Source organism: Pteropus alecto, unplaced genomic scaffold (genome assembly GCF_000325575.1).
Source record: "Pteropus alecto unplaced genomic scaffold, ASM32557v1 scaffold79, whole genome shotgun sequence".
Classification (NCBI taxonomy): Eukaryota; Metazoa; Chordata; class Mammalia; order Chiroptera; family Pteropodidae; genus Pteropus; species Pteropus alecto.
Window position 1 is genome coordinate 2,952,680 of NW_006494612.1, and position 24,552 is coordinate 2,977,231.

The window sequence follows — 24,552 nt, forward strand, 5'->3', positions numbered from 1 at the left end:
ACTAAAGATTAGAATGAAATTTAAATATTATGGTTTCTAAAAGTTATATTTATGTCAGAATGATTTTGATGCAAGGACATCACCTCCAAACAAATATACTATCTGGATTAACTGGTTCTAAGATAGCTTGTTTCGAACAAACCTATTAATATGCAAGAAAATCTTTAAAAGAAATCAGAACCAGCAAAAATTAAAGGTACTGAATTTTTCTTACACTATAGTCTGATTTATGTCAAAGATTTCAAAAGTACTTATACGTACAATTCCTGTAAAGAGATATTCTATGTAGTTTTGTCAGGAGGCTCCTAACCCAAAATACAGAAACTACATAAGCCATAACTATAAGTAAATCATAATGTTTCCATTTGGCTATTATGTTGTTACTCCTTTCAATCTAACCCAGCTAAAGGTTCAATCTATTGCCCTAAAAAAATTGCACCAGAATATTTCATGTTAGGTCTATTTTCAAATTTTATTCAATTTTTTCTCTTCTTTAAATTGCTCTAGTCTTTTCTATATTCAATTCTCAAAATGAATATTTTCAATTTTTTTGCATAAGGTGTTTCTTCTTCACCCTTTCATTACTGCTAAAATACTTATATACATATTGGCACACAGCACAGCAATATGGATATGCTCTGAAGTCGGCCAGTGGTGCTCATTCTAATCTAAACATCTGCAGTCAGACAGCAAACCAGCATTCTAATAACAGCTTTGAAAGGAATCTTCCCCATATACTACAGAACTAGTGCCGCACTCCATTTCACTGAAATAAATGCATCCTATTCATAAGTTTTCTACATTAGTGATTCTCTGGAAACAGGATTAAATTTCGCTGAACAAAAAAGTGTAACTCAAATGTAAACCAAAGTAATTTAATGATTACAACCAATTTTGCCTTACTCTATGTATCGTACAAACATGGGTAGACTAGCACTATGTTTCACAGCTTTCTCGGCCTATCTTTATGTACAAAAAGGTACAAAAATAACCAATAACCAAGGGATTACTACTACATGTATAAGATGCTAAGTAAGCCACACTTCAAAAATCTAGTTTACAGAATAATTTATAAAATTCTAGAAATTCACGACCCTAGAAAAATGATTAGACAAGAGAGAAGAGCCTGCACACTGTAATTAAGATGTTAAAGTTATTTTGTTGACATTTACTTTTGAAATCACATAGGTACAGTATTAAATTCTGGGTCATTCTATTACGTCTATGTTTAAAATCAACATCGATATTTGCTTTACTCTTTTAATTCAAAAGGTAGTTTCAACTTCTTACTTTCAACAACCAGTCCTGAAATAAGTCCATTTACACAAAATAATATCCCATTAGAGATAACTGTTTTATAGTTGACAAAAAGAGCTTTTTTTAACTTTTGTACCTGAAGGCCTAAAATTTAAACCAATATTAGGGTATATTGACAAATTATTCTTTAAAAGAACCAAGATCAATTCTGTGAAAATAAGTCTAATATATAAGTAACAAATACAGATTTTGAATACTTGAGTTATGGTAACTAGACTTTACTCCTTAAAATGCAATGTTAGAGCACCCTCTGCTGACTATCAACTAAATCCCTCCTAAAAAAAAAAAAATAGATCCCTACATCCGAGTTAATAAACACTTTCTATTTTCCATGTAACTTTTAAAAGTTAAACTGTAGAAGATAAAGCACTAATCAGATAAAACCTCCTTGAACTCTCTCTACAAATCAACAATATATTAAATATTCATTGTATGTATGCCACTGTTCTTAAATGTTTTTCTGTTCTTGTACAGACAAACTAACATAAGCAATTAGGGAGAAAATATAAAACTGGAGAACACCAACAACTGACAAATAGAATATCAGCAGGTGTGGTAGAAAAGAGCCCTGAACTGAGACTCTCAAAATCTGGTCCCATTTGCTCATTTGAACAAGTTATTTTATTTACTTTAGCCTCAGTTTTCTCAATAAAAAGAAGAGACTAATTTAGATTCATTCATTCATTAAACAAACATTGACCTAGTTCCTCTTACATGCTACCACTTAAGGTACTTACCTAGGTACTTAAGGTACTGTGTAAGTATCTTACCCAGATGTTTAAACAATGTAACAATAAATACAAACAGGAGAAGGAATATCAATGCTTTCTCTTATTATGAATTGTCTAAACTGGTGTTCAGTTTCCTTTCTCACCTGAATTTTTTTAAAACTGCAAAGAATCAAGTATAAGAAAGATGTTATCATCCTACTCAAATAAATGCTCCTACTCTTAAGACACTTGTATGGTCTCAAAAGCCCAAGTCCTACAAAGCTTCAATGGTAACTGCTTCTCTGTCCTGGATTAAACTCATGCCTCTGCAAGTTATTCATTCCTCAAATACATGGAATACTTAATGATACTAAAGGAAAATGGTACCAAAAGCCATTAAATACAATGAACTTCTTACAAGACATAACTATGCAAGTGATATGCATAAAAAGTTAACACCCCAAAAACTTAAAAGAAGAAACATACGTGAACATAATTACATTTGCTTAAACTCTCTAAAAGGGAAAATAATTTTATTATTTAATAAAAGACTTTCCAAGGGATAAATATTGAAAAAGTACTAATATATTTAAGCCAAAATATTACTCTGTAGTAACAGGGAGAAATGGTTCCAAACATTATTTTTTGATATTATATGAATACAAATCATATCAAATATAAAAATAACCTTCACATAGGACAGATTAAAACAAGAACTGAAGAATGATGACAACATTTACTATAAAAGCTAAATTGAGGTTCCCCAACTTTTCCAGTTTTTCAAGTAGGGGTGGTTTTGCGCCCTAAACAAAACACTTATCACGACTGAGGTGAATGCTTACTGGAGCTGGTGAGTAGGGATCAGGGCTACTGTAAAAACTCCTACCATGTACAGGGTAGCCCTTCCACAACAAAGAATTATCCAGGTCAAAATGTCAACAGGGCCCTGTTAAGAAACCCTGCTTTACAACGGTAAAACTGAAAAACTAAAGAATTTTGTTATCTCTTCCCAGAACCACCTCAAAAGGGTATAACTCAATACAAAGTATCATCTTGTATGTTTCTACACCATCACGAAAAATTTATTCATTCTAGAGAATTCATCAGCACAACATGAGTTCTAAAAATTCACGCCTTATTTCCAAGCACTCTTTGGATTCGACAGCATTTATTATAAATAAACAACTGTTAGCTTCTTTTAAGTCTTTTAGAACTAATTTTAATATTCCCAGATTCAGAGAAGCAAGTCCATTTTAAACCTATATCTACTTTTCCTATTTCATTTAAATTTTGATTCAGTCTCTTTTTCATTCAACTATACCCATATGGCCTCATTTCAACACATATCCTATTGTACCTTGAACCATTTTTTTATATTCTCCTCTCCGCAATTTCTCAAGTTTCACTAAATATTTTCAAAGCACAGTGAACAAAACTCCCAATAGAGGAAGTATAAAAATTCATCATCTGCACATGGGTAAAACCAGATTTAGGATTTATTTTCAATATATTTCTTAAAAATAATATACCAAAATTATTTTTCACATAAAAGAAAATCAATATTTTAAATACTAAACCAAGGCTGGATTAAGAGGTGCTTATGTCACAGTGATCAACTAAATGTAGCAATCAGTTTGAAAGATGTCACTGTAGGTAATCAAGTATATATAAAGATCTGTAAAAATTTCAAAGATAAAAACAAAACTGAATAGTGTCACAGAATGACTTATTTATATAGGAGTTTTAAATACATCTGCAAAACAAACAGAACAAAACTACTGAAAATATAAAAATCTGTCCAGTTTTCCATGCATCCAAATAGAAAACAAATATTTTCAATAAAACATTCTAACAATCGTTTAAATTTTCATTATTATATGAGCCAGATCAGTGATTTCTTTAATAGAATATTTTTAAAAATTGTTTTAGGACACTATACCTTCTTAATGATAGCATATGCTCAATGCTTAATAATGCAAAAAAATCCACTCACCATTTCAGTGGTGTGCCTTCATATTCAAACCATATCTCACTAATGTCTTCTTGTCTCATAACCTTCTGAAAGTGCTTTTTCACTTTGTCAGTTACCAACGTCAAATAACTTACTCTTGGCAAAAGCAACTGAAATGAAAATTTGTAAAACCATATTTATTTACTATTTAAAAAAAATAAAAAATATATATATATATAATAAATAGGCTTTTGAATTTTAAGGAAAAACACCATGCTCTTTGCATTATTTTGATATTCCACACAAATTCAACTGCTTTTTATAACAAATCAAAGGCTAAAGGGTAAGGTGCTTTAAAATTTCTTATGAGGTCATTACTTTAAGAACAGGTTATAGCATAAATGCCTAGAATAAGTAACACAAATCTATGTACAATTTTTCCATAATAATTTTCTCCAAGTAAAAGAACAATGTAATCAGATGTCATACTACTTAGGGTACTTATTTCTTTCAAATTTGACTTTAAAATATGATTCATCTGAGTTAATTAAACTGTCTTGAGAGGATAGTCAACTCACTACTAATGTATCTTTGACTTATCAATCAGGATTTCTCAACTGGTTTATCATGTTTTGATAATCTATTGTGTGTATTAGATTAGCTGCAACTAAGAACACCAAGACACAGATATAATCTGTCCTATTCTATATGAGGCTAAAATACAAGTTAAAGAAATGAGTATTTTTTTAAAAGTACAAAAACATTCATGGCAGCGACAGAAAGGTCTTTAAGGGACAAACAAATTTTCATTTGAGGAACAACAACGGTCCTTTTATTATGATACCATGAATAAAAAAGGATGGCATGATGAGAAACAGTATTTGAGGAATGTTCTAGCAGTTGTACACAAAAGACTGAAAGAAGATAAGATTATAGACAAGATATCTGTTAAGGAAATATTACATGAGGAGACGGGTTTAAGGAATGGAAAAGTGAGAACGGTCTGGAAAGCAGTCAAAACAGATTTTGGTGATTACTAATGAAGAAATCAAAGAAGAGAGAAGTTTGAAATGACTGACTTTTGAGCTACACATTTAAATCTTTAAGGTGCAATAAAGCACAAGCCAAAGGTATAATGCTAGATTGGTGATCAATCAACTCCCTCAATCCTGTACTGTGGAGCTGGGCCCACCTGGACTTTTGAGAGAGAAAAGTCTGGGAGGGAATGTTGGGTTAAGTAAAGCCTCAATTGGAACAGTGTGAAGGCTATCGATGTTTTTCCCCCAGGGAAGATGCCCAGAAAGAAAACACAAAAGAGCGTTTAAAAAAAAAAAAAAAATGGTTAGGACTTATATAAAGAACCCACAAGCAAATAAAAGGAGAAAACTGGCAAAAATTCACGTCTTTTCCTCCTTTGCAGTAGTCATTCTAGCCATTTCTTGCTTTCCTAAACTTCTGTCTTCCTTTGCTGGTAAAGTTGTTTTGGTACCCTCTTTCAGCTGCTTTTGTGAATCTAATTCTCCATCATTTTTCATGCTGCTTATTCAAGGTTATGTCTTTTGTTTAGTAAATCAAGGAGAACTATAAGGCTGGGAATACATACAAAGAGATATATTCTGGTTAAAGAAACTGATATTTAATCACTGAAGCTCAAGATAACAGGCCCCAAGTAGGTAAGAGAACGCGACAGTGATCCTAAGTACTATTGGGTACAAGGGTGTGAGAGGTACTTGGCATACTTTAGCACCGAATATAAGGTACTAATACTATGAACAAGTTCGTGAACAGTATTATGGATTTGACAAAACATAAGGTGATTATGTTCCTCTATAAAAAAACAACTAGAATGGATTAGGGAAGAAAAAGGAAATTAATACTGTGTATAAGGAAAAGCACTAGTTGTTTTACAGAAACTATTATCACTTCTATTATATATAGCTTAAATAACTTGCCAAAATCATATTCTATTAAAATGGCAAAGAAAAGATTCATTAGAGTAAGAAATGACAGAATCAAATACAGATATAACAGGACAGCCTCTAAGAAATTAAAACAGCATGGTAAATTAGTCATTTAAAAAAATAAATACAACACCTGTTCTTCTCAAACTATTCCAAAAAGATCAAGAAGAGGGAAGGCTCCCTAACTCCTTTTATGAGGTCACCATTACCTTGGTTCCAAAACCAAAGACATTACAAAAAAAGAAAACTATAGGTTGATTATCTCTTACGAACATTGATGCAAAAATCCTCATCGAAAAATTAGCAAATCGAATTCAGCAATACATTAAAAATAGCATACACCATGATCAAGTTGGATTTATTCCTGGGATGCAAGGTTGGCACAATATCCACAAATCAATTTATGTGATACACCACATTAACAAATCGAAAGATAAAAAACATATGAACAGATCAATAGATGGAGAAATACCTTTCAACAAAGTTCAGCATCTATTTATGATAAAAACTCTCAGCAAAGTGGGAATAGCGGAAACATATTTCAACATAATAAAAGCCATATATGACAAACCTACAGCTAACATCAGACTCAATGGGGAAAGGCTAAAAGCGTTTCCTTAAGATCAGGAACAAGACAAGGATGCTCACTTTCACCACTCCTCTTCAACATTGCATTGGAAGTCTTAGCCACAGCAATAAGACAAGAAAGAGAAATAAAAGGTATCCAAATTGGAAAGTAAGAAATAAAACTCTCGTTATTTGCCAGTGACATGATACCATATAGACAGAACTCTAAAGATTCCACCAAAAAACTGTTAGAACTGATCAATGAATTCAGTAAAGTAGCAAGATACAAAATTAATAGTCAGAAGTCAATGGCATTTTTATACACCAATGATGAACTTTCGGAAAGAGATATTAAGAAAACAATCCCATTTACAATGCATCGAAAACAATAAAATACCTGAGAATCGAATTAACCAGAGGTAAAAGACCTGTTCTCAGAAAATTGTAAGTTATTAAAAAAAAAAATTGAAGATACAAATAAATGTAAGCATATACCGTGCTCATGGGTAGGAAGAATAAACATCATTAAAATGGCCATACTAACCAAAGCAAGCTATAGATTCAATGTAATCCCTATCAAAATACCAATGGCATTTTTCAAAGAGCTAGAACAAATAATCTTAAAATTTATATGGAATCATAAAAGACTCCGAATAGCCACAGCGATCTTAAGAGAGAAGAATAAAGTTGGAGGTATCACACTACCTGATATCAAACTATACTACAAGGCTACACTAATCAAAACAGTATGGTACTGGCATGTACCATACATTGATCACTGGAACAGAATAGAGAGACCAAAAGTAAATCCAAGCCTACACGCTCATTTAATATATCACAAAGGAGGCAAGAATACACAATGGAGTAAAAATAGTCTCTTCAATAAATGGTGTTGGAAAAATTGGACAAATATATGCAATAAAAGAAATTGGACCACCTTCTTACACCATATACAAGAACAGACTCAGAATGGATTACAGTTTATAGGTAAGACCGAAAACTATAAAACTTGTAGAAGAAAACATAGGCAGTAAACTCTCTGATATTGCTAACAGTAATTTCTTTTCGGACATATCTCCTTGGGCAAGGAAAACAAAAGAAAAAATAAATAATGGTACTACATCAAACTAAAGAGGTTTTGTATAGCAAAGGAAACCATCAACAAAACAAAAAGACAACCAGCTGATTGGGAGAAGATATTCACTCATGATACATCTGATAAGAGATTAATATCTAAAATATATAAGGAACTCATACAACTCGACAACAAAAATATCCAATTAAAAAATGGACAGAAGATCTGAACAGATATTTCTCCAAAGAGGAAATACAGATAGCCAATAGATATATGAAAAGATACTCAAGGTCACTAATCAGAGAAATGCAAATTAAAACCACAATGAGATTTCACCTCGTTCCTGTTAGAATGGCTATCATCAATAAATCAAAGAACAACAAGTGTTGGCGAGGATGCGGAGAAAAGGGAACTTTCAAACACTGTTGGTAGGATTGCAAATTGGTACAACCACTATGGAAAACAGTCTGGAGGTTTCTCAAAACATTAAAAATGGACATACCTTTTGACCTAGCAATTGTAGTTCTAGGTATTTATCCAAAGAAAACCAAAACAATAATTCATAAAGATCTATGCACCCCGATGTTCATGGCAGCACGATTTACGATAGCCAAGATATGGAAGCAACCTAAATGCCCATCAACAGAAGATTGGATAAAGAAATTATGGTTCATATATACAATGGACTATTACTCAGCCATTAAAAAAATGAAATCCTATCATTTGCAACGACATGGATGGACCTAGAGGTTATTCTGCTGAGTGAAATAAGTCAGGCAGAAAAAGATGAATACCATATGACTTCACTTATATCTAAAGAATAAAAAGAAAAAACTAATCAAAAACAGACTCGCAAATATAGAGGACAATCTGGTGACAGCCAGAAGGGAGGGGAGGGGGGGGAGGGGAGAGAATGGAGTGAAGGGTTAAAGAATTACAAATTAGTAGTTGACAGATGGTCACAGGGATGGGGAGCACGGCATAGAGAATGCAGTTAGCATTAATGTAATGGCTAGGTGGAGAACCAGAGGAAAGAAAGAGCAATTAGGGAGATGATTTTGTAAACTATATAAACCAATGTACTGTATACTTGAAACTAATAAAATAAAAATTGAAATGAATAAATACATATATAATCTATCAGTCCATTAAGTTCTATAAGTCCAAAACTTTAATTTAAAATGTCTCTTAGGCATTACATAATAATGTTTTGTAGTTTTATTAATTACTGTTTTTGGCCTTTGTTTTACTTTAGACAAACTACAGTGAAATGTAGTTGGAATCTTTTGTTCCAAACTGGCCTATTGGAGTAATTCGTAATTGCTTTAAATATCGACATTAGCTCTAAGAAATAACTCTAAGATTTAAGAATGACTATACTAGATACAAGTTATCTAGTAAATTTTAAATAGATAAAATTTCTAGTAAATATTTTAACAGTTGAAAATAAAAAAAAAATAACAGCAAAAAGACATCATCCTGCCTTCTACATCCAGACTATACCACTCTTTTTCTTAGATGTGTTTCACTAGTTTAAGTTTTTTTTTTTTAATTGTGATAAAATAAACCTAGCATAAAATTTACCATTTTAACCCTTGTTCAGTGGCATTAAATACATTTACACCGTTGTGCAACAATCTCCACTATCCATCTCCAGATCTTTTTAGCATCCCAAATTCAAATTCTATACATGTTAAACAATAACTCCCCTATTTTCCTCTCCCCTTGGCTCTGGGTAATTACTTCTCTGCTTTCTGTCTTTTGAATTAGACTATTCTGGGTACCTTATATATAAGTGGAATCATAAAATATTTGTCCTTTTGTGTCTGGCTTATTTCACTTCCATTAATGTCTTCAAAGTTCTTTAAGTCCTCTTATTACGAAAAAGATTAACCCCCTCTGGGGATACTGTCAACCACATGGAATCCAGTGTTCTTATTTTTCATTTGTCCCTGTCAAGTACTCAATGAGTATGACACAAGCAGTTCACTTTTTTTTTTTCTATATAGCTTGTAAGGAATACATGTTTTTATAGTTGTTTCGATTACTTATGTTTCTGAAAAAGGTGCCTGTAACAGTATTTGTTTATGCCAAATCCCATTTTGTCCAATAATTTTTAATTATAAAATGAGAGATTTACCTATCCAGAACAAAAATAGAATTAAAATATACTAGAATTCTGTTCCATTTTAATGTGTGAGGCATCACAACAGATATGAAGGAGAGAACACCGAATGAAACAAAATTCTCCCTCTTATGGAGCTTACAGGCTGGAAAGGAAGACAGTAAAAACAAAATTACAAATGTGATAAATTCAAGGAGGAAGTAAAGCATGTCATAAGAACAAGCGGCAAAAGAATTTAATCTAATCTTGGGCTTGGGAAAGGCCTTGATAGGAAGTCTATTTTGAGGCAAGAGTCAAAAGGCAAACAGGAGTGAACCAAACATGGCTGGGTGTGGAGGTTTGGGTATGAGTACAAGTGGGAGATACTGCTGCTCATTCCAAAGAAAATGTGAGAAGGCATGCAGTGAATACAAAAAGACAAAAACTGGTACATCTAATGAACTCTAAGAAGATAATTATGATAGAAATATAGAGGGCTGGGACAGAAAAGTACCAAAGCAGCAAGGGACCAGATCATGCAGAACCTTGTAAACTACATTAAGGATCCTAATCATGATGAAAGCCACTAAAAGTTTTAAGCAGGCAGGTGACAAGATCAGACATGTGTTTTAAAAGATTGCTCCAACTGAAGACTGGAAAATGGAAAGAGGGCAAGATCAAAACCAGGGAAATTAGTACTAGTAATCCATCAGTTTTTAAATGGTAGTCTGAATAGGCTGTAGTAGTTGGTATGAAAAAAGTTGGAGAAATCTGAGAGATATTTGAGATGCAAAATCAAATGGACTAAGTTATTGACCAAAGGTAAGGGATATGAGGGAAAAAATCATCAAAGAATGAGTCCCATGTTAATTACTCGTAATTAATTAGCCAGATGATAGTTCTACTTGACACAATAGGAAGGAAATACAGCAGATGACCAGACTATTTGAGGGTAAAGATGATGAGTCCAGTTTCAAACATAATCAGTTTCAATTTCTTCAAGATATCTAAGTGAGGATATCCACCAAACATGAACATCCAAAACTCAGGAGTAAAATCTTGGGAGATGTTGAGGTAAAAATGCTCAACAAAGACATAAAAATGAATGAGAGGTCTAGGGAGAAAAATGTGAAGTGAAAAATAATAAAGACAATGCCCCAAAGAATGCCAATATTGAGGAACAAGGAAGGAAATCTGGCAAAGGAGCCCACAAAAAAGCCCCCCAAAAACAAAAACAAAAAAATCCCAACAACCCAGAAAGGTAGAAGCAAAGCCAGGAATATAAGGCACTGCAGAGCAAGAGAGAACAATGCCACAAAATGGAGAAAACAGCCAACAATATTAAATACTGCTGAGAGAGCAAACAAATCAAAATTTGAAAACAGACTCTAGGTATGGCAAAACAGATGTCATTAGTGACTTTGGCAAGAATGGTTCTGTTGGAGTTGTGTGAAAATGTGATTACAGTGAAGTAAGTGGTGGGAGGCGAGAAGGAGACAATGAATATAGACAACCATTTAGCAAGTCTGGCTGTGAAGGGAAAGTCAGAGGTTTAAAGACAGAGAGGTCAACAGAGGATTGTTTTAGGATAGGAAGGATTTAAGACAATATAAATGTTGTAGAGAAGGAGCTAGTAGATAGAAGCTGAAAGTAAAATAAGTAGAGAAGGCAGCAGTGGGGACAGGAGAATATTAGAAGCCACCAGCTTCCTGAGAAGGCAGGAGACGGGATCCAGAACAGAAATGGCAGGTTGGGTCTTGCTATGACAAAGGATACCTATTCCATTAAAACAAGAGAGAAGTAAACGTGTCAGTGCAGATAGGTTTTACAGATTTGGTGGCAGAAAGTTAAGGAAGGTTCTATCACATGGTTTCTCTTTTCTTTGTGGAGTAGGAAGTAAGGTCACCTGTTAAGAGTGAAAGATGAAGTCAGGGCTCAGAAAAACGGTCATAATGGAGAACAGAGACACCTGACTAAGGAAATATAAAAGGCAATGTTTAGGGTCTACTCAGATTGATGACCATGTGTTTGAGTGTGTGAATTCCTCTGGTCACAAGTCACAATATACGAATGCAAATTAATGTGTTTTCACATTACATAATCTAAAAGAGCAATAGTTTAAATGAATATAAAAACAACAAAAACTGAAAAGTTGCCTAGCTTCTAATAAATTTCCTTCCTAATATTCCCTGAAAAATAAGATGTAATTCTCAATGACATACAGACATAATCCAGGCTGAAAGATTTATGAGGAGGCAACAAATCAAAATCAGAAATAAACAGGGATATATTTAACATTAATATGCTTTTCCAATAGAAAAAGAAAATTCTAGAAGACTCTGAATAATATTTAATTTAAAACTTTGGTATGAGTGGGTATTTTTAAATCTAGTTTTTAAGAAATAAACAAAAGCATTATAAAAAGTAAGCTACATTCCCATTCACCTATACTTACTGCACCTGCACCTGAAACTGAACCTGAATGGGCTTTTCAGGCCATGGTAACAACTCTCAGCTTTGAGAATGTTTGGGAAAGGTGCATTGGCTCTTAGGCAATGATATTTTTAGCTCATTTCATCTAAAATCTTTAAAATGTTATCATTATTATAAACCAAACCAATTAAAAATACTTTCAAGCTCAATTTACAACCGAAACACATGTAAACTAAAACCACAGGGGCACTAAAATGCTCACCTATAATTCTAAGACAAACCACTGCTGATGGTTTTGTATATTTTCTTCCTGTAGACACTAATTTATACTTAAGTATATGTGTGTTTAAAGAGCAAAATCTGGATTATGCTACATGATGTTAAACCATAGTTTTTGTTTAAAATTTATTATATATCTGTCACCCAATAATCTTCAAAAACATAATCATAATGACTATGTAAGAGTTCCCTTTGGGTAAAGAATTAGGAAGAATTCAAGAAAAAAACAATTACCTATTAGGAAAACAATCCTCTTCCTCCTACAATTATCTCCAATATTGCCTGCCTTTCAATTTGATTAGAAATAACTAGAAAACTACTTACAATCTAGTTCTCACAACAGTCTTTTCATACTTAAGTAGACTTGTACATAAAGAAGTAAAAATTTCATTTTCTTTACTTGGGTTTTTTAACTATAGGAAATGTGTCAAACAACATTCTGATTTAAAAGTAAATAGACTAAAATTACCTATTTCTCAGTTTTTGCCACTTTGACCAACACATATACTCCTTTGTTTAGATACTATTAGAAAGCCATCTAATGTTAAAAGTTTTAATTAAAATACAAAAAACTAGTTTGGAAATAAAACGTAAATGATATCCTAACCCATACTACAGAAGAAAAAGAGGAAAAATACATCTAATGAAATTCTTCTAAAAATAAACTTTTTTTTTTAACTATAGAAGTTTTTATAAAGGCAGAAAACTGCTGAGATTTCCAAAGTTAAAGTGACTCAAGTGTAGTTAATCAGTTATTATAAAGTAAGTATTAGTAACAAAAGACTATCCAATTTCTCGGAAATTATCATTTCCAGTAAGAAAACCCAAAGAGACTATTTAAAACAAATCCCCAACATGTGTGGGGAGGGTTTTTTACACTGAGAATCTACCACTTGCACGACCTATGTCAGACGATGAGGATGCACAGAGAAAAATGAAATAGTTCCTGTACCCAAAAAGTTAGTGAGTAGGCTCCTTAAGTAGTTTCCTCCAGCAGTCTGACTTCCCATAGCTGGAGCAGGCTGTGGAGCAGTGCTGTCTCCCAGACAGACAAGGGAGCGAGCAAAGGGCAAGCTTTATTAAGATGAAACAAGAAACAGTCCAGCACCACAAATACATTTCCACTTTTCCAGACCCTCCTGGGTAAACGATATCATGTGTATCTGAGACACAAAAAGAAAAAACTCAAATAATGACAACTGAGAATGTGCTTTGCCTATTAGGGGCTATTCAGTAAACAGGATACTATTATCTCTAAATGACAGATGCCTAAGTTTAGATTACATACATATTCAGAAAAGGAAAAAAAACCTAGGCTAAATTCAGAAGATATTTGATACTCATTTTTAGAACAAATATTGTACTAACAAACCAAGTCCATAAATTTGTTATTAAATAATATATTTTATATAATATGTATTAGCTCATCAACATATGAAAACATACATATGTTCATATGTTCACTTAGCTATCTATAATAAAGAACTTGTTAAATTATTGCTTGGAACCACCTAAATACAAAAGAATCAAATCTAAACCTATTATTTTCAAAATAGCTTCCAGTTAAAAAACAGCTCATAACTTATGATTCCATTATCATATATTACATACACATCTATGCATAAGAAAGTCAAGAAGGTCCCATGTCAACATGTCAACAGTGGATTTTCCTCTGGATGGTAAGAACAGAAGTAATTTTAATGTTCTTCTTTTTGCTGATCTGTGTTTTCTTATTGTTTTCCATAATAAGCATGGATTACTTGTATATAAAATGTTGGGTAACAGCCTCCAGGTTCTTAGAGCTTTATTTACAAAAATAAACAAAGTTAGACATTCCATTTGCCGTCATCGACATACTTACATAATATGGTTCTGCCTCCCGTTCAGTTATCTCATCCTGATACAGGGTGAAGCAAGTTGGAATTCGTCCAAACCACACATCTCGAAGCACATCTTTGTCATCTGTCATTCTTCCAGTGGTTAAAGCAGTACATATAGGCTAAATTCTTTTTTCAACCAAAGCCAAACTGAAAATAAAATGAACAACATTAATCAGATCCTTGCAAGGATGAATGAATCTGCTCTGAAACAAAGAATGATTATAGAAAAAAATGAATGTCAAATCTAAATCAGTACAACAAATTCTAAATGCAGAGCTATTATTAAAGGGATCACAGAAGTAACCAATTCGAAATTATGTATGCTAACATATACAATTAATGAACCTCAGCCAAAGTAAAACTATACTTGCATCATTCTCTTAAGCCTTATCTATAGTGAACTAATACCCTATGGCTCCTTATAGCCCAACTCCAAATTATCATCCCCACAATTATCCCTGCCCCATATTTTAATCTCTCATACTTCAGACAGTTCAGACTCTCTTCCTGCAAAACGAAACAAAACAAAACAAAAAAACAACTCTCATCTTGGAAAAAAATCTTGTTATAAACCTATTCCATTCTAAATTTCATCCTGTACACAATTTGATTCCACCAATATTTCCAGTCTTATTTACTATACTTCTTTTTAAACCCTCTAGCAAAACTGGCCCCTTAAACACCTTGCTCTCTGTTCTACCATCCCCCCTGACTAGTATAGTATGCTCTTCTCTCACCTGTTCAAATCCTACCCACTCTGCAAACCTAGCTCACAATTTTCTGACCCAATGAAATAGTGAAAGTTCTACTCTGAACGCAGAATATTCCCTGTACCACAAATATAGCACTAAATCTGCAAATTCAAGCATTCTGGGTAAGGTAGGAAGACATGGCTTTTTGACCTCTGTAATATCCAATTGTCTTCCAGAGCTAATATTCTAGAACTAGATACCACCAGATTATACTGTATGAGTAAATGCTGAAATAAATACTGTTGGTACCTTAATACTGAGATTCAATAGCCTTCTACAGACACACACATATATACATGGGAGATTATATATATATAATTATATATATATAATCTCCTATCTTTCATAGACTAGCTAATTCAAAATTTATCATAATGTATCCTGTGGAAACATTTTAAATAACCATATTAGTTTAGTCAAATATCAATTACTAACACTGAATTATTGAAGGAGCTTTTCTCTCTCTTTTCCACTGATCAACGCCAAGTACATCAAGACTGTCATAAATTAACTAGTCAAAGAGAGAAAAACTCAAATTTTGTATCACTATACTTAAATGGATGCAATGTCATCTACAGGTAAATAAACTGAAAGAGGTGAATAAATTTGCCCAATGTAATAAGAGCATTAATTACCAGTCAAACTAGGATTAGAACTTTGGTCACTTGAACTGAGTCCAGTGCTCCTTCCAGTATACCACAGTGTTTTAACTTTTATTAAAATATATCCATAAACAAAATTGAAGTCTTGAGAGGCACTACACTGTGGAAATTCAAAATGTAGAATATGGAGCCAAACTGCCAGGATTTAAAAACTAGCTCCAACACTTACTATGTGACCTTAAGTAAGTCACTTAACTTCTCTGTCTCAGTTTCCTCATCTGTAAAATGGGAATAATAGCACTTAACAAATTAGATAGATATAAAAATTAAATTAATACAGGTAAAGCACTTAGAACAATGCCTGTAATATAGTTCTATAGAATATATCTAGCATAATTTACAGGACAAGAGCATGTCTCAAAAAAAATTTAAAAGTCATAAACACTTCAAGAACCAAGAATAATCAAAAGCATTATATAATGTAAGCAGGAATTATAAGAGTAAAGGAAAATAACTAAAAATTGTTCACTGAACATTGCTAATAACCCTTAATATAAAGTCAATAAATACTTAATCATTTGATATGCCCAGCTCTATTGCAGGTGCTGAAAGAATACAAGATAATGACAATTATAATAACACCTTTCTAAAAACCTCAGGCATTGCCCAGAACGTAATATCGCTAAATCTACTAAACATATCATATACTTTCATGTCCTTTCCAGGGCTATGCTCATGCTGGTGGTTCCTTACTCTAAAGTAGTCTTCTCCACTGTGTCTTTCCAACTTAGACATCCTTCAGGACCCAGATCAAATATCTTTTCTTCAATGCATGACTCCGACAGAACCTGTTTCCTTAAAGCACCTTTATTTTCCTCTACTACAGCACTTATAAGCTTATTGCAAAGATTTTTCATCTCTGATTTCCAATCTCATATTCTTTCCATCATACCACACTGTCAGCATCCCATCCAACCCCAAAATGTCCATGGTTATAATGAAATGTTACTTTCAGAAAGCATTCATAAGGGAGGAGGGCGGAGGGGAGAAGTAAAATATTAACGTATTCTATAGTGTTCAGGGAAGAATTTTAAAAGATAAGGAATTTGAAAGAATGGGTAGAATATGGACAGGCAAAGAGAAGGATACAAATATTCCACGCAGGGCAAAAGAGCATCAGCAAAGGCAGGAAGTGAGCAGGAACAACGTGTATACCAACAGCTTAGGAAACTCTGGGTTCGATAAAGTAGATAAAGAGCTGACACTGTGAAAAGTCTTAATATCACATGTAGAGCCTAGGCAAATCACTTTATTTCACTAAACCTCAATTTCCTTACCTGTAAAATTCACCAGGTTATTCTGAAAAAAATTAAAATCTTTTAAGTGTTTGACACATAGTAAGTGCAGAGAAATATGAGCAATTATTATTCTTTTAATGTCAAATCTGTAAATGTAAAATAAGACGATTATGAAGCATACCAAATAGAAGACTGTGGGTTCTTAATTTCATCCAATAAGCCTAGACAACCTGTAGGGTTTTATAATAGAGAAATAAAAACAACTAACTGGTAACAGTACACAAAAGGAGATCTCAAGTCAGGGAGAAGATAGCCGGAAGCAAGTTCAGCAACTAAGGCATATAATAATGAGTGCCTGACCTAGACTGGCCGTAGTGGAATAAGAGACAGCTATAATGTTTTTCCAAGAAAGAATGAATAAAAGTTGATGAAAAACTGGCTGAGGGATAAAAAAAATGACAGGGAACATTTAAATGCTAACAGCAGGCAAAAGAGTAAGGTAGTTAAGAGGTTTTAAAATCAGATTGACATGGATTTGAACCATGACTTTCACCAATTAGCTGTGTGTCTTTGGACAACAAACCTGACATCTCTGAAGCTCATATCTGTAAACTAAAGATAATTCTAATTTCACAGAGCTGTTGGGTGTTCAGCAGCTGGTAAACACTCAATAAATGTTTTTTCGTGTTCCCATGGATCCTCTGCTTGAATAGCCTTTCCCTCTTCTTGGCCAACTCTTATTCCTCTTTTAAGAGTCAGTTTAACATCAGCTCCTTGGGAAGCTTTCCACTAAGCAACCTCCAATCTAATTACTTCTATAATAGCATGAGCATGTCATAACCATGCATTGCAATTACGTTTATCTTATCTGTCTCTTGCCCATGCCCCAAAGAACTGAGAGTTCCTTGACAGCAGAAACTGAGTCATATTTACCTTTATAGCCACAATATTAGCATAATTAGCAAATAGCAGCCTCTGCAATTTTTATAAAATAACTGGAAAATATAAATACATAAAATATATAAATCCAAAAGTTACACTATCTACTTAAGAAACTTTTCCATCTAAATGCTTTTCCAAATCAGTACAATCACACTTTAAACCTAGAAATTTCATTATTTTAGAAAAAGATTTTTCCCTTTCATATATTTGCTACACTATCATTACCACGCACTCCATATGAAGGCAATGTTCTGGAAGCAGAGAAATTCCAACCCATGATGCAGTCTACTAGAAGTAAGCTTCTTGAGGACAGGAGCTAGTTTTAAATGCTGTATTCTCTGCATTTATCTCAGGACCTATAATAGAGTAGGTGCCCAACCAAAATCATTTAGCAAATAGCATAGTGAGTTATGATAAAAATATAATGCACAATGAACAGTCCCTTTGACACTACAAACCAAGAAAGGTTAACCTATTATTCAAAGCTATTTTGCTAACAAAATCTAGAAATTACTCAAAATATCAAATGTCTACCAGTAGTAAATTTGTAAACATCTAAAAATAATAATCTGTGCTGACTGGTCTCCCTATAAAATAATGAAAACTAACCTCAAAAGTGGGCCCTGAGTACCGCCCAAGGTTCCTACATTTCCCTAGTCCATTTATTCTCCCACTGTCCTAGACTGCCATTTCATACCTTCTCCCTCCTCAGATTTTCACATCTCCTTCCTTACTCTCTCTCAGCTAAGGCTCTGGCATTCTATTGCCTTCTATCTTGTAACTAAGTGGTTCTCAAGAAGGGTTTCAGTGAACAGTCCCATGCCTTTCCTGGAAGATAGTCACCAACCTCCAAATGCTCAAGTGCTCCAGGGCTCAGTCCTTGAAACATGCCTTTAGAGATATCTCATGGCTTCAAATATCATTTATACATTAACAATTCCCACATTCATATCTTCAGTCCAGACTTCTCTTCTGAATTCCAGTTTCATATATACTATTGAACACTGATATCTCATTTGAAAATTTAGCATGTTGCAAAACAGAATGATTTCAGATCTTCCTCCCTCCTCTCCCTATTATTCTGTAGTCTTTCCCAAATTTCTATGTGGTAACTCTATTCTTTAGTGGATCGGGTCATAAACCTGGAGTCATCCTTGACCCTTCTGCACATTAGACGGCTCTAGCTTAGACACAAGTCAAAAATATCTGCCATTTCTCACCAACTCCACTGTTACCACCTATCCAAGTCACCATGTCCTTTAATCTGGATTAATGCAATGGCCTACTGACAGATATCATTTCTGCCCTCGCAACAGAGAGACAACACAGCAATCAGAAAGGGCCTTTTAAACATAAGTCAGATCAGTTTACTCTCACTCAAAGTAAAAACTAAAATTCTTACAAAGCCCAACAAGGCCCTTTATGACCTGACCCCATTCTGACCTGATTATTTAATTCTCTTCCCCCTGGCTTACTCAGTTCCAGTCAAACTAGCTGGTATACTCCTGCCTCAGGGACTTTGTAGTTGCTCTGATGGATCGTTCCACTACATCTACATGGTACCCTTCTTTGTCACTACTAGGTCTCTGCTCAAATATCTCTTCGAAGTTCACCACTACAATTTTCTATACTCGCCATCCCATTCCCCATTCCCTTTCATTGCTTTATTTTTTCTTTCTAGCACTTCTCACCACCTGATATATATTTTAATTAAATTTTTATATTGTCTTCCACCCTCCCTCAAGATGAACTTCATGATGGCAGGAATTTTTATTTTGATCATTGTTTGCTTTGTCTACTTTTTGCTCAGTGCCTGGTACATAACAGGCATTGAGTATTTGTTAAATAAAGCTAATCTACACTTGAAGTGTATACATTATTCTAAAAACTTATATCTACATATTACCATTCTGCTCATTTTCCCCCAACTTTAGCCAACATATCTTTGAGGATCAAAGCACATGCTTAAATCTACTTTAAAATTCTAAAATTTCCCTCAACTAACCTCAGCCCAACATCCTTACTTTATTTTTATTAACATTTATTAAAATTACTAGAGTGAATGGTTAATAAAATCAAAAAGATTTCAAGTGTACAATAATACGTCCTATGTATATTGCATTGTGTTCACCACCCAAAGTTAAATTTCCTTCCACCACCAAATATCTGACCCCACCACTTACACCTATCTACCTCCTCCCCCAGCCCCTTTCTTTGCTCAGGTAACCACTAATCCACTGAGTCCACGAGTCTCTATTTGTCATGTTTGTTTCAGTTTTATATCCCACATATAAGTGGAATCATATGGTTTTCAACTTTTTCTGTCTGACTTATTTTGCTTAGCATGATAATCTCAAGATCCATCCATGTTGTTGCAAATAGCAACAGTTCATCATTTCTCATGGCTGACCAACACCTTTACTTTCAAATTCAAAATTCAATTAACGACTTCCTCCATGAAAATCACAAATAATTCAGTTCAGATTGAAGTACCCATACTTCTCCAAACTCTGAGATTTACCAAGTGAATTCTGGAACACTTTGGAAGTTCAGTACTGTTTGAGACTCAAGATTCTGATTCTTGCTGAAGACCTGCTGTGCCTTCCTAAACCTCAGAAAAATCTAGAACCAATCCAGTTTCTCTAGGTTCCTTAAATTCGAGTATGATTTGAAAATAAGCCAAAGTATAATTAAAGTACGTGAAAATACTCTGCCAACAGAAAATGGCTTTGTTAGCACTAAATATTATTATGAGACTTAATGAATGCCGTTGAGATAAATTGGAGGAAATACCCACCCAACTCGGATAGAATTGAATTGCCTGTGAAATAATTATGATTTAAATAACTTCCAAGAAAAATTCAGATTCTGAACTTATAAACTCTAGCGCCTGCGATTAAGACCCTGGGCTTCCTATCTTAGTATGGAACAGATGTATTCCCCAAGAGAGACCTCATAGGTTACACCCTCCCGCCAGCCTCACCTCCCCCAGAGGAACTACCTTTACCCGCCACCGCCGCCTGGGGGAGCGCTCCTCCAGCCCGCCACTCGCCCCTCCTTCTTACCACACCTACCTGGCAACTCCCCGACCCTGCTCTTTCGGGCTTTTCCTTACTCCAGGGGACACACACACACACACACACACACACACACACACACACACCCTACCAGAAGCTCTGGCTCCTCCTCCGGCTTCCCGCACCGGTGAAGATGATCGAGTCCCTGGCTCTGGCGGGGTGGCGGCGCTGGGTACTTAACACACTGTCCCGCAGGGGCGCGGGAGCCAGCAGTCCCAAGAAATCGCGCAGCCGCAGAAGACACCGGTGCGGTGGTCAGAGCCGAGCCCTACTGCACTTCCGCCCTCCGGTATCCAGCCAATACAACCCGCAGCGCAGCGGAGCCCTGAAAGCCCACCCCAAGTCCAGTCACCTTCGGCGCCCGGAGATGACGTCACGAGACCCCACGTGGCCCGCACTCCGCCCTCGGAGTTCGGCCCAACTCGGCAAGAAGGCCAGAGCCGCTCTTGAGCATGCGCAGAAGGAGCGGAATGCGTGACGGTGGTTTCACAAACCCCTGGCACATAAATTCACAACTGCTACCCTCTTACCGGTGTCTCACGTTTTCGGCGTAGTCGTTGGCGTTTGGGGAGGTTAATGTAACAGTTCTGTGAGAGCAGAGAGTTTTAAAAATACGGAGACACTGCCTCATTGGAGCTTGATTGCGGCATCCCTTACCTAGCTTCACAAGATATTAATAAAACATTGGTTTTTAAAGTGTTTTCATATCTATTTTCTCATTTGATCGCAGCTTCATCAGAGCCACAGCAGAGATTAATAGCCGCATTTCACGGAAGACAAATACTTGAGTACTGAAGCTCTTCCATCCATCCAATAGTACGTATCCGTAGTTTCCTGTTTGTGAAAATACTGAACAATTAACAAACTTACTCCCAGTGTTTGAATTAGACCTATCAAAAGCCTTACCAGGCTTTTAATGGTTTTCTCTTAATTATGCTAGCGGTACAAATTAATGCTATAGCTAAGTAAATACTATGTCGACACTCAAAATAGGTTCCTGATAGTTGGAAACATTAGAGAAATTCTAGTAGTAGCCACAGGATTCTTTAAGAAAGAAGAATCTTGAAGGTTGATTAGTCCAATCATTTTCAAATGGTGAATTAATCCAATAGTGATTCAAGTTAGGTCACGACTAGTACTTTTGAAAGGAAATAAAATAGCAAATATTAGCATGCTTCACACATGTTCAAGTTAAGTACTGTTTTCTAAAATTATTACCTAAGTATGTATGTTGTATAGAATGAGTAGGAATGTGAAATACATTTCTTGGTATGAGTAGCAATCAAACAAGGTTGAAAGCCAGAGTCTGGTTCACTTCACCTACTTAATGCAGAAATCCCTTCTTACAGCACCCCCAACAGATAGGCATTAGCTTCCGTAAAAAAGCTCTTGGGATTAAGTTAACCTTCTCAAAGGTAGCCAAAACTATATGAAATTTACTTTAAAATGCATCCCTAAAATTAGATCGATGGAAAGAGGGATGGATAAATTAATAAATACATGATAACTCAAGTACAAATAGAATGTTAATGGTAGAATCTAGGTGGTGAGTAAATGGGTGTTCACTGTAAAATTACTTCTACTTTGCTATATGTTTGAAAATTTCCTAATAAAATGTTGAGAAGAGACTATGTATGGAGAGCTGATAGCAAGAAAGTGATTATATTGAGCTAAAATCCAGTTTCATGTAACTTAAGAGCTGACCCTGTTTTCTTCCTTCCTCCTCTTGTTCTTCTCCTACCCCATGGCTACAACCTACAGTAGAAATATTTAACTCCTGTTCTACTAGACAGAAGTTCAGATATGAAAAAAATAGCTGTCATGCCCCATAACCCATTCAGGGATAAGCACTGTCCGTTTTTTCAACCATTATTCACATGGCATATCTCTCCTCTGGATATGGTCCAGTTTTCAGTGTCCCTATTAAATAGTTGTACTCTTTCTCATCTCATGATTATGCCGCTTGAGCAAAAATTTGGAAATAAGAAGGATTTTATATTTGTCCTCTGTCATTTTCAATTGTTAATATTATGTTTTCTCTCTGCATCTTTTAATATTTTTTTCTATGAAGATAACTTTAAAAGAGCTCTTTTGGATTGGCCTTACCATTTTTCCCAAGCCTCAACTCATTCCGGGTGACATCAGGCAGACGTTTGACATCTGTGAACTTGCTTATAAAGTCCTCCTTTCACCAAAAGTCAAATACACAAGTCCTCTAAAATTCTACTTCAAAGGAGAGACTCCAGAAAGTCTCTGTTAATAATATGCTTTCTTTTCTTTCACTGTAATAGTTTGCAGTTGTAAGGTCTGGCTTTTATTTTTGCATGCCTCACAACTTCTGAGACTCAAAGCTGGGGGATCACAACTTTCTTTGCTTTAAATTTACTTAAATTTGCTTTCCTAAACTCTAAAGTGTCTCTATGCATTACTTCCTGACCCTCATCCCATCTACTCTCTTTTCTCTCCAAACTGCTAGTTTCAGAGGATGAGTTAGTTAGGCCAAATTTAATTCTTCTACTTCTACTCTAGCTCCTCTGACTGCGCTCCAACCAACTAATCTGTCTCCTTGATTTCTCTCACTCCTGATTTCTTCCTGTAGCCTACAGACATGCTCAAATATAGTTCCATCCTATTAAATTCTTTATCACTTCTTACCTAAACGATTTGGATAGCCTCCTAACTGGTCTTCCTGCTCCGTCTTGTTCCACTTGCCCCAGAGAATATCTATACTTGACTTCAATTTCAATCAGAGTGGATTATCTAAAATGCACTCTAATCATGTCGCTCTCTGATAATTAAAACCTTTTAGTGATTCCTTCTGGACAGCTTCCTAGTTTCTTAGCATGATCAGCTGGTTCCTTTTTTCCTTCTAAAGCCTCATTTCTCAGTATTCTCTGCCTTGTACTTCAAACTTCAGTAACATCAAACATTTTGCAGTTTTGTGCACTCAGGCTATGTGATGCTTATAAACTATCATTCCTGATGTTCCTGCTGTCTAACATGCTAACCCCCACCAGATTCATCACTACATCCCTTCTTCCATAGTTGGCATACAACATTCAATCTCCAGGACTCAGTTCAGGTGCTGGAAAGTTTTCCCTGATCCACCCAATTCAGGTTAGGTGCTCTTCATAGTTGCCTCAATCATTTTTTGAATTCCCAGTGCCAGCACAATGCTTGGCATTCAATAAATGTCTGGTGAAATAAACTCAGCAGAACATGAGTGTCCTTCCATAATTCCCATGACTTTCACCATAGGAAGTAAATTTTTCCTTATAGCTTAGAGTTTAAGTGGAAAGTAGTGGTTTCCTTTATTACTTCATCAATTTCCAAATTACCAGCAAGGAAAGTAGAAAGTGATTGAGGTACACTGCTATTAGCAGAGTGGGAGTCCTGCAGTCACCTGGCAGTCAAAGGCCTCCACCACTACTACATTCTGTCTCTGAGCCAGTTTTGTGATCTGTGTGGGAAAGACATTATTGCTTCTTCCATCTGGCTGGGCACTCCACAGTGCATTTCCAGAACACGATCGCATTTCTGTTCTTCTATCCTTTTATCCTTACTCAAATGACTCCTAAATGATGCTAGAATGGAACTCCTAGGA

The 24,552-nt window shown here is 34.9% G+C and overlaps 1 protein-coding gene across 3 annotated transcripts in view; it reads right to left on the reverse strand.

Annotated features, from left to right (window-relative positions):
* Positions 1-21,313, reverse strand: part of ATG5 (autophagy related 5) — a 117,488-nt gene extending 96,175 nt beyond the window's left edge. Inside the window, exons 1-3 of one of the 3 annotated variants that reach the window (XM_006926043.3) lie at positions 21,040-21,310; positions 14,259-14,424; positions 4,021-4,148 (exon numbers count right to left, since the gene is read on the reverse strand). In XM_006926043.3, coding sequence (XP_006926105.1) covers positions 4,021-4,148; positions 14,259-14,366 — 236 coding nt within the window. In that variant the 5' untranslated portion in view covers positions 14,367-14,424; positions 21,040-21,310. Of the gene's footprint in view, positions 1-4,020; positions 4,149-14,258; positions 14,425-20,945; positions 20,966-21,039 lie in introns of those variants that run through there. The other 2 variants (XM_025042402.1, XM_015600124.2) reach the window with 2 other exon arrangements.
* Between the last annotated feature and the right edge of the window lie 3,239 nt (positions 21,314-24,552).